We start from the raw sequence: 15,409 nt of genomic DNA on the forward strand, positions 1-15,409 counted from the left end.
GAGCGGTTTTTTAGATCATGGCCCCAAATCAAGGATAGGGGATCGAGGAACGGAAGATGGAAGAAGATCAGACGGGGAGGGCAAAAGCACTCGAAAAAAGAAGGAGGCAAAGGACTGGGACAGATATCCTGAGAGAACCAGACGTCCCTACAGGAGGACCTAGATCAGGATGAATTACAAGTCATCAATTTGACTAATAGAATTTTGGAACCCAAACATATACAGTTACTTTCTAAGGGTTTAAGCTTTTCGCCAACCAAAAGTGTTGATAGATTTGAAATTCAAAAGGATTTGTTCCTATTCACCAGAAAATTGCTTCTCAGAAAATTTCACAGTGTAAAAAGAATGGAGAATGACAGCATGGGTGGAAATAGAGAATCCCATATATCTTCTTTAGATGAGGCAGAAATGGAAGCTCTACTTATCTTGGAGGAATTAGCCGAAGAACATAGGGTGGGAACTGATTCACAAAATACATCCAGACCCATTCTAAAGAAAAAATCTACCTTTTGCCCCAACCCATATATCTGTCCACCTGTCCATGTGTTTTTTGAGCTCATGAAGGCTTATGAAGATTTTTATTATTAACCAGGGGTTGTTATACTTATTATAAAGAATATATACATATATATCCCAATCATAATTTTTTGAGGAATACAGCAGTGGAATACAATCTGCACATTAAATACAAAACAATAAGTAGCGGCACACGGCTCAGTTTTTAATTTTCTTTATTATTTGGCACTAGGACAAAACAAATCCTTTCCTTTTTCTGTTTTGTCCATTTTTCTGACTCACGTCTATATTATCTTTTATCAATTTTATATTTCACTGTTTACGGCTCAATAAAGGGTCATAATACTTCATATGGGATACTAATAAAGTTGATACATTCCATATGGGTATTGGGAGGTACTAAGAATTAAGTGTTAATACATATATATATATATAAAAAGTGTATATGGACACAGATCCAATATCAGGAATTTTTGTTGGTTCTGGGAGTGAGTGCACCCAGAGAAACTGATCCCTTTTTCTTCACCCTTAGGGAATATAGATTGTAAGCTCCACTGGGGCAGGGACTGATGTGAATGGGCAAATATTCTCTATAAAGCGCTGCGGAATATGTGTGCGCTATATAAATAACTGGTAATAAATAAAATAAAATAATAATAAATATATAATGTATATATTGTGGTATATGACTCTAAATGTTCCTAAGGGCATGTCTGCTCTTGCCTTTCACTTCATGTCATTCTTTTAGAATGTAATTGCAGTGTTAATGTACAGTGCCGCATACAATATTGTCATTTAATACATAACAGAAATTATTATTACTAAAAGCACAACAGCATCTTCTGCTTGTTATTGAAAGTTTTTATTTTTTGAAAAAATATAAATTTTCATATCTTACACTACAAAAAACATACACAAACAGAATGCACACATAACTTCAGCAGGGGACGATAAATGAAAGGGATAATCACAGTAATGCTAACCTACATATGATGGATGATGACAATCAAAATTTCATCCAGGTGTATTGCATTAAAGAGACACACGGACTTATTCACAAACGAGGTGCTGGTTCTGCTAAACTCCCAATGATTTTAATGACAGTATATTATGACAGTATATAACATATACAGTAAGTTACCAAGCATGGAATCCTTATACATTGAGTTTTATATACTATATATAATTTTACCTTTCAGACTATTTTGGATGTATGATCATATACTTCACTTATAGAGATTTTATAATCAAAATGACCTTTGTAAACAGCTTGGTGTGCTGACAATTGAAGTACAGATGTGTAATCTTTTTCCATGTAAACACCAATCAGCGTGCAATTCTTTTTTTATGTTCTTTAAAATAGTTGTTTGTTATGACAATGTTACTCATTTACCAGTCTGTCACAGTATCCTTAGTTTGCGTTTTGTTTAAAAAAGAAAAAAAACATCTACAGTATGTACTGTATTGTCAAACATTCCAAGAAGTGTGGTTCCTAATACCAGATGGAAAGAAACAATATATTAGAGAAAATACATTACATATAAGCTTTAGAAAATTGTGGTATTTCGACATACAAGAGAGAAGCACTTGTTTCTGTCTGATGCAATATTAATGCTTCTATTTAGCCATATTGGTCTACCTAGAACACAGCCTGAACATACTGTAAGCCTGATAATACCCAGGGCTGTAACTAGGGGTGTGCGACCAGTGCCATTGTACCAAGCACTAGGCTCTGCGTTTGGCACTGTTGCTGGACCACAGCCCTTCTGGCTACAAGGGTGCCAGTAACACTGCAGGCAGGCAGCCTGCCATGTATACAGCTGCAGGGGGCATCTTCTAATCTAGACACTATGTGCAATGCCGCACTTCTGGGTGCTGGCTGGCCCCATCCCCTATGTGTGACATCGTGATGCCGGGTTGGGTATGTGTGACTGGCGGTGACAATACCAACGGTGGGAGCCCAGCTGTTACATGGATGGCGAGGGGGCGAGCGCAACGAAGCTCATTGCGGGCTCACTGTGCAGGCCATGCAGCGGGATAGGTGGCTCACAGTTCTTGCCACAGGTTCTAATCCCACTCTATAGGTGTCGTGGACATCCACGAGTGGAAATAGTCCCTGTTGGTTGGCATGCCGACCGGTGGGATTTTCAGATGCCGGGATCCCGGAATCAGTATTGTGACCGGCAGTCATCAGACCACCGGTCACCTAATCGCATCCCCATGATGTCATGCGCAGAGAGGGTAGGGGCAGTACAGGGCACATTAAATCCCTGTTACGGCTCTGATAATAGTATATCTTTTGCTCCTTAATAACTGGAAGGTTGCTGTGGAAGGAAAAAATAATTATCTTAGTAACTGACCACATGCTGCTTGCTTTACTCTTTACTTACTATAAAAATACAGTATTTCCTTCAATAAGCATTGACATGCTCTACATACAGTATAATAAAGTATTTGCGCTAATAAACCATATGTCACCAGTGGGACTGTCAGTTTAACTATGTGTACAACTGCATTGAAATAATTTGGTTATACAGAGAAGAAAATAGGTTGATTTATTTAACATAATGACTTGCACAATTGTGAAGGAAGGAATCTTCATTCTTTTTATGTTACACAATTCAACATACTATCTATTAAACAGAGTACAGGACTTGAACAGCAGGTTCATAATGACCTAACTATTACAGAGCACCATGACCAAATTATGTAAGTCCGTTGCTCTTAGTTCAGTTTGCACTAAAATTAATCAAAACTGTATTGTGTGACGGAAACGATGAAGACTTGTGCCATGTCACGTGCTGCTGACCCTCAGCTTGTGTGATGCTCAGTCTTTATTCTATTAATATGTGATGTAGTTTTCCTACTAACGTTTCTGAAATTGTTCAAGCTGAAATGTTCACATACCTAAAAAAGAAGTAAAGACCCCACGGGCCAACAACAGATTACTTTTCTAGAATATCAAACATAACTAAATGGTACCGAGGTTTCAGCCAAACTAACTTTGTGCTTCTATGATTTCGGGATGGTAATTGGTGTCATTACATTGTAGATTCACAATATTCTGTTTTTCTGGTTATATATATATATTAGTGATGAGCGGATTCGGTTTTACTCGGTTCTCAAAACAGAATCTTATTGACTCACTGATGTCACGTGTTTTGGATAGCCAATAAGATTCTGTTTGGAGAACCGAGTAAAACCGAGTAAAACCGAATCCGCTCATCACTAATATATATATATATATATATATATATATATATATTAGCTTTTGTGTAGTTGTAATGTTGTAGATAAATGCCCTGTCATTGTTTACATATTGACCTATAGATTTTTACAGCCTCCAGACCTCATTATCAGCACATGAGTGCCTATACAAAGTACCCTGGACTGGGCTTAGGTCTTTCTGGTGGACCGGTCCTGTAAAGGAGGTATAGCCATGCCCCCAATAAGGTCACAGCAGTATACAGTGCCATATCCATGAAGGCCTGATATGCATGACAGGTGTGGCACCAAATGTTTAAAGTATCGGAACCCAAAAGCCAAATCAATATCATAAACAGTAAAGGGTTCAAATAAATCAATAAGTTAAGGTCTGATCAATTAATTTGATTGGTGAATTTTCATAATTTCATTTAAATAATTGTACAGAAATAAACTCACTTTAAATTAACAATTAAGGTTAAGTGTGCTCTTGTTGTTAAACTTTGTATTAGTCACATTGGGGGTGAGATGAGGATAGATGAGGTCTATCTATTAAGTCTTGGAGAGATATAAAGTGGACAGAGATAAAGTACCAGCCAAACATTTCCTAACTGCCATGTTAAAGGCTGTGTTTTAAAAAAAAAATACAGTTAGGAGTTGGTTGACTCCATCCACTTTATCTCTCTCTAAGGCTTAAAACATAGACCCCTATATTTCAAAGTCGTGTTGCTCTGTTAATAAACTTTGTATATACAGTACTATACAGTAGACTAGCTGAAGAATTCCTATGAGACTATTTACAGCTCTACTATGTCTAACATGTAGCCAGGGTTCTATAACAGCTGTCTCTATCTAAGGGCTTCACCAGCCAGTGATGCCAAGGGTTTCCTGGAAGAAATTGTTTGCATGAATGGAGCACTCGTAAAAACCACATTCAATGAGAACATATAAAAGGGGTCAAAATAAATACACTGTTTGAGTTAATCCCTCTAACTGCTGTATGTTAACTATGAAATGCTCTACAAAATACACTGCTCAAAAAAATAAAGGGTACACTAAAATAACACATCCTAGATCTGAATGAATGAAATATTCTTATTAAATACTTTGTTCTTTACATAGTTGAATGTGCTGACAACAAAATCACACAAAAATTATCAATGGAAATCAAATTTATCAACCCATGGAAGTCTGGATTTGGAGTCACCCTCAAAATTAAAGTGGAAAAACACACTACAGGCTGATCCAACTTTGATGTAATGTCCTTAAAACAAGTCAAAATGAGGCTCAGTAGTGTGTGTGGCCTCCACGTGCCTGTATAACCTCCCTACAATGCCTGGGCATGCTCCTGATGAGGTGGCGGATGGTCTCCTGAGGGATCGCCTCCCAGACCTGGACTAAAGCATCTGCCAACTCTTGGACAGTCTGTGGTGCAACGTGGCGTTGGTGGATGGAGCGAGATGTGCTCAATTGGAATCCAATTGAGCCCCAGATGTGCTCAATTGGATTCAGGTCTGGGGAACGGGCGGGCCAGTCCATAGCATCAATGCCTTCGTCTTGCAGGAACTGCTGACACACTCCAGCCACATGAGGTCTAGCATTGTCTTGCATTAGGAGGAACCCAGGGCCAACCGCACCAGCATATGGTCTCACAAGGGGTCTGAGGATCTCATCTCGGTACCTAATGGCAGTCAGGCTACCTCTGGTGAGCACATGGAGGGCTGTGCGGCCCCCCAAAGAAATGCCACCCCACACCATTACTGACCCACTGCCAAACCGGTCATGCAGGAGGATGTTGCAGGCAGCTGAACGTTCTCCTTGGCATCTCCAGACTCTGTCACGTCTGTCACATGTGCTCAGTGAGAACCTGCTTTCATCTGTGAAGAGCACAGGGCGCCAGTGGCGAATTTGCCAATCTTGGTGTTCTCTGGCAAATGCCAAACGTCCTGCACGGTGTTGGGCTGTAAGCACAACCCCCACCTGTGGATGCCAGGCTCTCATACCACCGTCATGGAGTCTGTTTCTGATCGTTTGAGTAGACACATGCACATTTGTGGCTTGTTGGAGGTCATTTTGCAGGGCTCTGGCAGTGCTCCTCCTGTTCCTCCTTGCACAAAGGCGGAGGTAGCGGTCCTGCTGATGGGTTGTTGCCCTCCTACGGCCTCCTCCACGTCTCCTGATGTACTGGCCTGTCTCCTGGTACGCCTCCATGCTCTGGACACTACGCTGACAGACACAGCAAACCTTCTTGCCACAGCTTGCATTGATGTGCATCCTGGATGAGCTGCACTACCTGAGCCACTTGTGTGGGTTGTAGACTCCGTCTCATGCTACCACTAGAGTGAAAGCACCGCCAGCTTTCAAAAGTGACCAAAACATCAGCCAGAAAACATAGGAGCTGAGAAGTGGTCTGTGGTCACCACCTGCAGAACAACTCCTTTATTGGGGGTGTCTTGCTAATTGCCTATAATTTCCACCTGTTATCTATTCCATTTGCACAACAGCATGTGAAATTGATTGTCAATCAGTGTTGCTTCCTAAGTGGACAGTTTGATTTCACAGAAGTGTGATTGACTTGGAGTTACATTGTGTTGTTTAAGTGTTCCCTTTATTTTTTTGAGCAGTGTATATTATTATGTAGTTGGGTAAGAGAAGTTGCTTCATGGTAATGTTCTGCCATTCTCTGGAAAAGTGATTAAACTCATTACAAAGAATTACTAAAAAAGTAAAATTGATTTTCTTGTAAAGAGGAACTATTATATAATATACCTCTAGAAATAAAACTAGTTTTATTTATTTTATAGGCTAAATACAGTAGATGAAATATAAGAATGAAATACTATCATTTGATTTAATTTAATGTACACTTTAAAAAAAATTGTATTCCTATATAGTCACAGTGCACATAAGCACAAGCTTTGAATAATTCTTAAACAAATTAATTAATTACTTAACACTATTAACTAATGAATACATTTAATTAATATAAAAGATGCATCAAGAGTAACATTTTCATTCCAGGACAGAAAACTCAGAGAAAAATGTACTATGCAGAACTTTTATAAGCTGCAACGTAGCATAGTAAATGTATTCCTTTGTCTTTTCCTTGGTTTGTTGTACAGTACTAGTTATCTGTGAACATTGGGGGTTTTTCAGGTCGCATCACCGCAATAACCCTGGTGGCGACAGTGCGCACACGCAGGTACCGTCCTGCGCGTGTGCAGCAGCCAAATGCAATGTGATCGCATTGGCTGCGAATGCCTCTGCCTGACTGACAAGCAGAGGTATTTGTGGGGCGGTTGAGGGGTGGTGACGGAGTGTTGCGGGGAAAACGGGGATGGGTTGGCGGCATTTTGGGGATCAGCTGTGTGACACCACATGCAGCCGCTCTGATCTAAAAACTGGCGGCGGACCTCCTGCATACGCAGCCTAACTGTGGCTGCAAGGGGTCATCCACAGTTGCTGCGACCGCAATTTAATTGCGGTCGCAGCTGCTGAGCAGACCATTCTGCATGCTGGGCGGCCTTGCCCTGCGATGGGCGGTCCCCAGCATATGAAAGAACGGATTGCAGATTCTGATTTTTAGCAGAATCTGCACTCCGTACTGAATAAGCCCTATAATGTATAGAATCTTATTTTAAATAAAAATGCAGACATATCATCTATCCATTTTTAAGTTGTTTAATAATTATTGATTACAGCTTTACTGAATACAAACTCAAAAAGGTAGAAAGATAAAGTAGCAACAAAAGAAGGAAAAAATACAGTCACTTAGGACTTATAAACTCTGGATAGTAAATAAGGTATCAATAAATAACTGTTGTAAACACTGTACATGCAAGGTTATACTTAGCACTACTTTAGTGAGCTACAGTATAATAGCAGACATCTGATGATCTCAACTCTTAACTTTTCTCACTGAAACAAAATTTAATTAAAATTTTTAGTCTGATTTTTTTTATCTTGCTTTAAAAAAAAAGATTAAATTATCTACTTTGATATCCTTTTGCTAATATTTTCTATTTATTACTGTTTTTAATGTACTGCATTATAAGAGGAAAGTAAGGTATGATCGGTTATGAATAAATATTTACAAAAATAAATACCAGAATAAAAAAACATCTATCATGAATGGTAAAATGTATACTACTGTAGATGCAATGAGGATTTATTTATTTAAAATACGTACTGAAATTATCTGGCAATATTAGCACTGATAGTAATTTAATCGTATAAACTTTTTTTTTTGTTACATTCATTGTATTTTGTGCATTTTGTAAGATAGTTACATTTTGCTCTTCATTTTCTATTCCTTACAAGGGTTGTATAATAATCAAATAAAGCAATGTATGTATATAACATTATATTGTATAATTATTTAATATTAAAATCTAAGAAAAGTTTGACTTAGTATTTATTTATTGTATGAAGTTATTCTTTTACTACAGTACAAGCTGGCCACACACTGAGATTTTAAGTGGCACAATGAGATTGTTTTCCACCTAACTGTCACAACGTCACTTGTTATGTAGCAGAAAATAACTTGATCAAATCCTATTTTGTCTACCTGGCAAAGCCTATTAAATGTGTGCTGGCTGCACTGCATGGGATCGCTATTATCAACACATTCAGCTTGGCTATCAGTCTCATCTGTGCAATTGAATTCACCCCATGCATGGTACAGTTGTCCACAGATGTGGTCATTCTGCAATTTGATCAAACAATAGGATCTGCCAGTTTCTCCAAACCAAGAGTAACACTTGTATGTCAGGATGATTCTAAGAACATATTGCAAAGCAATAAATATAACAAAACCAACCAGTTTTCATGGCAGAAAGTCAGAAAGTGCAAACTGTATTTAGATGGTTTTTTCACAACAAATGTAAACATTTGGTGGTTGACTTAGAGTGAGTAATATGCCAGTTAGCATGGTGAATCTTGCAAGATTTCACACTAGACAATCTTAGAAAGTAAACATATGCATACGCAACTAGGTGTATATTTTGCACCTCCTACAAGACAAGTGATCTCCTATGATGATGATTTGTCATAAACTAGTTGCATACATATTGTACTGTACATATTTTGGAGATACGTACAAGTTTTCATATGCACGGAAAAGTAATATTCTTTAGTGGGGGTTTTTAAAGAATGTTTTTCTTTTGTTTGTAATTTAGGTCCATTTTGCTTCCTACTGTTTATCAGCTTCTGAAAATGTATGGTAGTTGTCATTTCACTCTCTCAAGCAGGATGTACTGTATTATCCCCTGAAACAAATGGGAGTTATATAGGTGTAACACTATATATATATATATATATATATATACTGTGTATATATATATATATATATATAAAATCTCCCAACTACAGGCTGCAGTATCCCGGGAGGTGGGGAGAAGCTGGGGAGAGCACTCTCACAGCACCTCTGGGAGAGCTGGGCACACCCCCAAGGTGATGAAAACAGGTGTGTTCCACAAGGTCACAACCCTTCTCCAAAAGGCCACCTCCCCTTTCAGGAGAAGTTGTGCATTCGGTTTCAAATCCAATATACTGGGACTCAGGAGGTTTGCTATATACTGTAGATCAAATGCATATGGATACTGCCAAAACCCATGTTACTGGGAGAACTGTGATTACAAGCTGTGAGTTTTGGCCTTTACCTCCACTATTCCCAATTCTTTACCAGCAGAAAATTAAATGATGACAGATATAATAACTATATTGGATTTAATGGGGATAGCAAGCTACCCAGCAACTTGTAATGTTGGTATCTAAATGTTATAACTGTGATTTGACTTCTAGACAGCTCACTAGAAAGTAAACAATTGAGCCAAATGCAGTTACAAAGAAAAATCAGGTATATTCAGTTTTTTCATCAGACTGTGTCTTGCAAGGTCCACCTATTCATGAATACCTAGTCCTACCACTTCTCATCAAATGCATATACTCCACTTGCAGTTGATAAGAGCTACAATTCCCCTTGGTATCCCAAACACGGAATTTCCAATAATTGCTACTTGTTCATTTCAAAATATGCTTTAGGTCGGAAACTTTCTCTATAACAAAAAGACCATAGGTATATATGTGTGTGTGTGTGTGTGTGTGTGTGTGTGTGTGTGTGTATATATATATATATATATATACATACATACACATACATAGCAAGAGATAGGCAGCACAACCGTAAAACTCACATATAAGGCATGGTGCCAGCCATGGATACTCCCATCAGGGGTCTGTATATACCAGCAACTGCTGTATTGGACTTCATTATTTGCTGTGTGCCACTACATCTTGCTGCTATATATATTCTTATATGGACTTTACTGTAAGAAAAGTCTGCAATATAATAATTTGTTGATTTCACACTTCTAATTAACTGGAATATTTAGGGATGAAGTGAAATAATATATGCATGTATATGTAGTGTAAGGATGTTTATATGTGCTTAATAGCACAAATACAGATAAAAGAATATAGCCATTGCCTGGACACGAGAATTAAGGACATTATGCAAACAGTTCATAAAAACATAAATAAAAAAAATTATAAGATTTTTTTTGGAAGACTTCATAAATTCACTATGATGTAGTCATTGACAAATATGTTTAATAAATATCACAAAGTGACAAAAACCCTTCTCTGTAAAGGTTAAACAAATTAATCAATATTTGATAGTCATTTTTACTATACAGATAGTGTAAACTCAATCGCAGCTCCTCACCTTCTGCTGTGCATCTCGTGTCACTCTAAACCACAGTTACAGTAGACCAAATTGTCTTGAACTAAAGGCTATTTCAGCTGTAAAGCTTCAAATCCAGAAACATTTTATTTTATTTGACAGGTTAACGGTATTGTGTACATTACGTTATAGTAAGTGTACTGTAAGTTGAACAGGATAGAATCACCTTTTTATGAGGAATGACTGAACTTTGGGTGTTTTCAACATAAAATCTATTTTCAGATTCTACCAATCTATTCATCCAAAATATATTATGTTATGTGTATAGTATTATACAAAACATTTTTTTAACTAAAGAAAATCTAAATTGAAAAAACTGACCCATTTTACAAATCTTGCTAATTTCTTTTGTAGTTTTCACCCTTGTGTAATTAAAAGTCATAATAGTTAATTTTATTTAAAAATATTAAAAAGTTAATTACTTATATCTACTCTCAAATCTTTACAATGTTACAAATATCACTATAGGGAAAATTGTAGCATACCAAAATATGAACAAGTTGTGTCTCGGATACGATATTGTAAGCACAGATTCCATTTTTTTGTGTGGTGCATATTACCTTTATCTTATATTATCTTTACCTTAACCAGTGTAATACTGTAAGTCAATTTTTAGGTTTATATTTTGCTGATTTTGTCATACACCTTACATACACCTTTACATCACAAATTAGGAAACAAGAAAAACAGTAGACAGCTAACTTACTGTATGGCACCTTGTAATCCTACAAACCGGTGTACACTAGATCTCAAACCATACTTTTTATTGGCAAACGTCTCAATAGAAGATGAAATGTGTAGAAAGTAGGGGGGGGGGGCAGAGCCCACTTTTTGTAGACCACGAGTAAGAGTGTTACAATCAAAGAGGTCAGCAGGAAACAACCCATATTGGAGACAGTTTACAGAGTAAAGCTACACATCATTCAGTTGAATGTTTTTGAAAGTTCAAGAGCTGCTAGAGATGTGAACCCAGTGCTGTGTGAGGTTCCAGATTAATATAATTTGAAGGTGATTTGTCCATTAGCAAGTGTTGTCCAAAATGGAGTATTAAATACTGTATTAGAACTCATGATGCATAATCTATGCAATGCAAATGCTCGGTGTTACTATAGTATGCACTAAAGCTTTAATAACAACATATAATTGTAATTCACATTGTGTAAATGTAATGTTTGATTGAAAACTAGAACACTTAAAATAACAAAATGCCTATTTAATATCATATTTTTCATTTTGTTATCTTTATACACATACCCTGTATTTTTACAAAGCATAGTTGCCTCAGAAATTACAGTATTTAGAAGGTAGGAAAAAAAGATGGATTTTTGTAATTTTTTTTTTTTACTTAATTTGTTTAAAATATCTATCAACTTGTTATGGTTGTTTTAAGAACAAAACAACAAAAAATACAGTTATAAGTGGCAGCACAAAACTGTACCTGGGAGTGTAGCAAACTGTACATTATATACATATTCATTATAGTATGCATTAAACTCACAAGAGAGCAAACTAATAGAACCCAGAACACAAAAAAATAAATATATTGTATTTGCAATTGATCAAGCAACTTGTTTATACATACGCTTTCATACCTTAATGCTGTGTAACAGCATTTTTTTAATTTACAAAAAAAGAGATAACTATCAAGAAAATCTAAACATATTGCTCTTCAATACTCCTTTGTAGACAATTGAGACTTGGTAAACATCAGTACACTGCAGCTTTTATCCCCCTAGGCCGTACATGGCTACAAAACGTTGTTTAACATGATCCATTCAAGTAAGTCCTTGGAAGAATTTAGTGTGCTGCTACAATGAAAGCACTATCAAGATGCTATAAACAATCCATGTACAAAGCATCATGGGAAGTCCTTTGTTATAGAAGAGCAAAAGAACAGGCTAACCACACTTTATATATCTCTAAATCCAGCTCCATGTCCATGCATGTTGCAATTACTCATGAAAAATGATGACACAAACAGAATAAAAAATAAATGGGAGTCTGAGTCAAATACTGATTTTTGAGTTATCTGTTGTATGTTCACTGTGTCATTTTCAGTTTTCTATAATGCTATACTTCCCTTTTTTCAATTCAGTTTTCTCTATGTCTATAAATCTCTGGGCAGGTTACAAAGTGCAGACTTGCTTGGTCGCGGAATGTCAAAATTACAAGGGCACCATTCCGTTCAATAACTGGGCTCTCATTTCTTGGATGCTATTCATTATTTTCTTCTGATGGCCGGCCAGAGTCACTCCAAACCTTCTCAGATCTCTAAAGAGGAAACAGCACAAAGATGGCATTTACTTCTAGTGATATTAAAAAATCATTCTTCTTTGTAAAGCAAATTCATGGAGTTGGTTCATGATGATGTCTAAACTATAGTATAGGTTTTTATATTTTAGTTATTTATACAGTATGTCCATAACATAACATAACAGACATTGGAGGAAAAAGTGGAGAAAACACAGAGCTAATGTACTAACATTGTATTCAGGTGTACAGTCTACACTGCCCCACATAAAGCAGCAATAAGCTTATCTCTATCTGGTGCTTGCTAGACAAAAACAGGTTATTATGGGTTAGTGAAAAATGCAGCTACATAAGCCTTATTTATATTCCTTTCAAGTAGAGGATATTTTCAAAAGTGGTACAAATAAATTATGTAAATTAATTATGCATATATATATATATATATATATAAACAGGATGCAGTCCGGATGCTGATGGACAGGATGCTGGCAGTTGGAAACCCGACACTCGGCCAGAACGCCGATACCAGAACTCTGACACCAGATGGGATGTCAACATTGGAATCCTGACTACCAGCATCCTGATCGTAAGTATGTAGGGACTGTCACTCTTAGCCCACGGGGGTAGGAGGTTATGTTTAGCCACCCCTAGGGATGATTAGGGTTAGGCTAGGAACAGAGGGTTAGGTTTAGGCACCCCCAGAGAGGGTTAGGGTTAGGCTGCGGGGGATGGAGGGTTAGGTTTAGGCCAGCAGTGGCCAATCCATGGATCTCGAGCAACATGCAGCTCTTTCATCCTCCGCATGCGTCTCGACCGTCTCCCGCTGCCCGACACACTTATTTTATTATTTCCAGTGGCGCCAGCCCATGAGCCAATCAGAGCTCGTGGACAGGCAGCTAAGGCTGCTGACTGGCTGCTGGACCACAAGCTTTGATTGGCTCATGGACCGGCGCCTATTTGAAGATAGACACTACAGCTGGAGACTGACTAAGGGGCAGGAGAGGAGCACACTGCACTCTCCTCCTTGCCCTCACAAGAAACAGTAGCAGCACGATGAGCAGCACTTGGGGGATGGGGGCACTGTGGGTTCATATGTATTTGGCACTGTGGACATATCTGGCACTGTGGGGACATGTGTATCTGACACTGGGGCATATCTGGCACAGTGGGGACATGTGTATCTGGCACTGGGGGCATATCTGGCACTGTGGGGACATGTGCATCTGGCACTGGGGGCATATCTGGCACTGTGGGGACGTGTGTATCTGGTACTGGAGGCATATCTGCCACTGTGGGGACATGTGTATCTGGCACTGGGGGCATATCTGTATCTGGCACTGTAGTGACATGTGTATCTGGCACTGGGGGCATATCTGGCACTGTGGGGACATGTTTATCTGGCACTGGGGGCATATCTGTATCTGGCACTGTGGGAACATGTGTATCTGGCACTAGGGGCATATCTGTATCTGGCACTGTAGAGACATGTGTATGTGGCACTGGGTATAATTGCCTCCTAGTTTTAAGCCTACACCAAATCCTAAATCTTAATACTACATTTCTATTGTAAACATTTTCTCAACATATTGTCGATATGTTGAACGTAAAACATTTCAATCATGTCAACATTGATGCCATTTCACATTATGGGGTCCAAGCATGAAATTTACCGTCATCACTGAGCCACATAGCTGAAGCACCCTTTGCAGTAGTGGCAGCTCTGTCACCTGTATGGCCTTTTTTTAGTCTTTTTTTTTATAGACACTTTGTGTTACTTACTCCAAAGTCATTTGAGTCACTGCATCCATTGAAGTGTATCCATTCTCCACAAATGTATCAGCATACCTTCCCATCTTGATGGCCTCAAGCCACTCATTTACTGATCTGTACACACCATTTCCGATTGGATTATGCTCAACCAGTAAATTTGATATCCTGTAATGAAATCCGCACAAATATATAAATATGTAAAATAATTTACAGAAATTGCTAAAAAAAAATCTACTTAAAAACATTTCTTTATGTAACTGGATTAAAATGTAATGAGATGTTTCCTCCACTACTTAACTTGCTATATTTGGCTTGAAAAGTGAATGGCATAAAGTAACTGGTTATTAAGTCTATGTTTTACCGAGAACTTGTTCCAGCAATCCACATTACATAAATGAAGTTTAAGTCAGCAGATATTTGTATCTCGCGAGTAATTTACAGGTAGCAGCATAATTTTTCATAATTAATGTAATTACATTTCTTGATGTGACCTTGAGTGTCAGCCAAAACCATCATTATTATCGTATTACAGCTTTGAACTCATCAAGTGCTCCTATTTATATTGCTGAGCAATGCTACTGTATCCCACAGCTGAGCTATGTGATTGTTTCTGAGTTATTTTATCCTCTGCCTTGTGAATATTTGGGAACTCTTCTACAAGATTAACCCACATTACAAGGGTCAGACTATAGATCGTTCCTAAACAGTCCGACTACTGTATTTACTTTTGTAATTAAATTGACAGAGAGTTTACTTTTTTATACATGTTTTAGTATTGACTACATTGAATGGTCTAAGTGAACATTTTGGAGTTTATGTTGATATTTAATACCAGAAATGTATTCTTCACGTGACAAAATAAAAATTAAATAGTACTTTTTAATTTTTTTGGCATGATTTTCTGGTTACAATCTGAGTGTATATATT

General features: G+C 37.7%; 1 protein-coding gene across 5 annotated transcripts in view; it reads right to left on the reverse strand.

Moving 5' to 3' along the window:
* Positions 1-11,660: 11,660 nt before the first annotated feature.
* The window catches only part of EPHA5 (EPH receptor A5), a 438,408-nt gene continuing 434,659 nt past the window's right edge, over positions 11,661-15,409 (reverse strand). For all 5 annotated transcript variants that reach the window (XM_063919908.1, XM_063919911.1, XM_063919909.1 and 2 more), the window contains 2 exons: positions 14,492-14,647; positions 11,661-12,733 (listed from right to left, as the gene is read on the reverse strand). In XM_063919908.1, the coding sequence (XP_063775978.1) occupies positions 12,628-12,733; positions 14,492-14,647 (262 nt within the window). In that variant the 3' untranslated portion in view covers positions 11,661-12,627. The remainder of the gene's footprint in view (positions 12,734-14,491; positions 14,648-15,409) is intronic.

The sequence above is a fragment of the Pseudophryne corroboree genome, chromosome 1 (genome assembly GCF_028390025.1).
Source record: "Pseudophryne corroboree isolate aPseCor3 chromosome 1, aPseCor3.hap2, whole genome shotgun sequence".
In the NCBI taxonomy this organism is placed as follows: Eukaryota; Metazoa; Chordata; class Amphibia; order Anura; family Myobatrachidae; genus Pseudophryne; species Pseudophryne corroboree.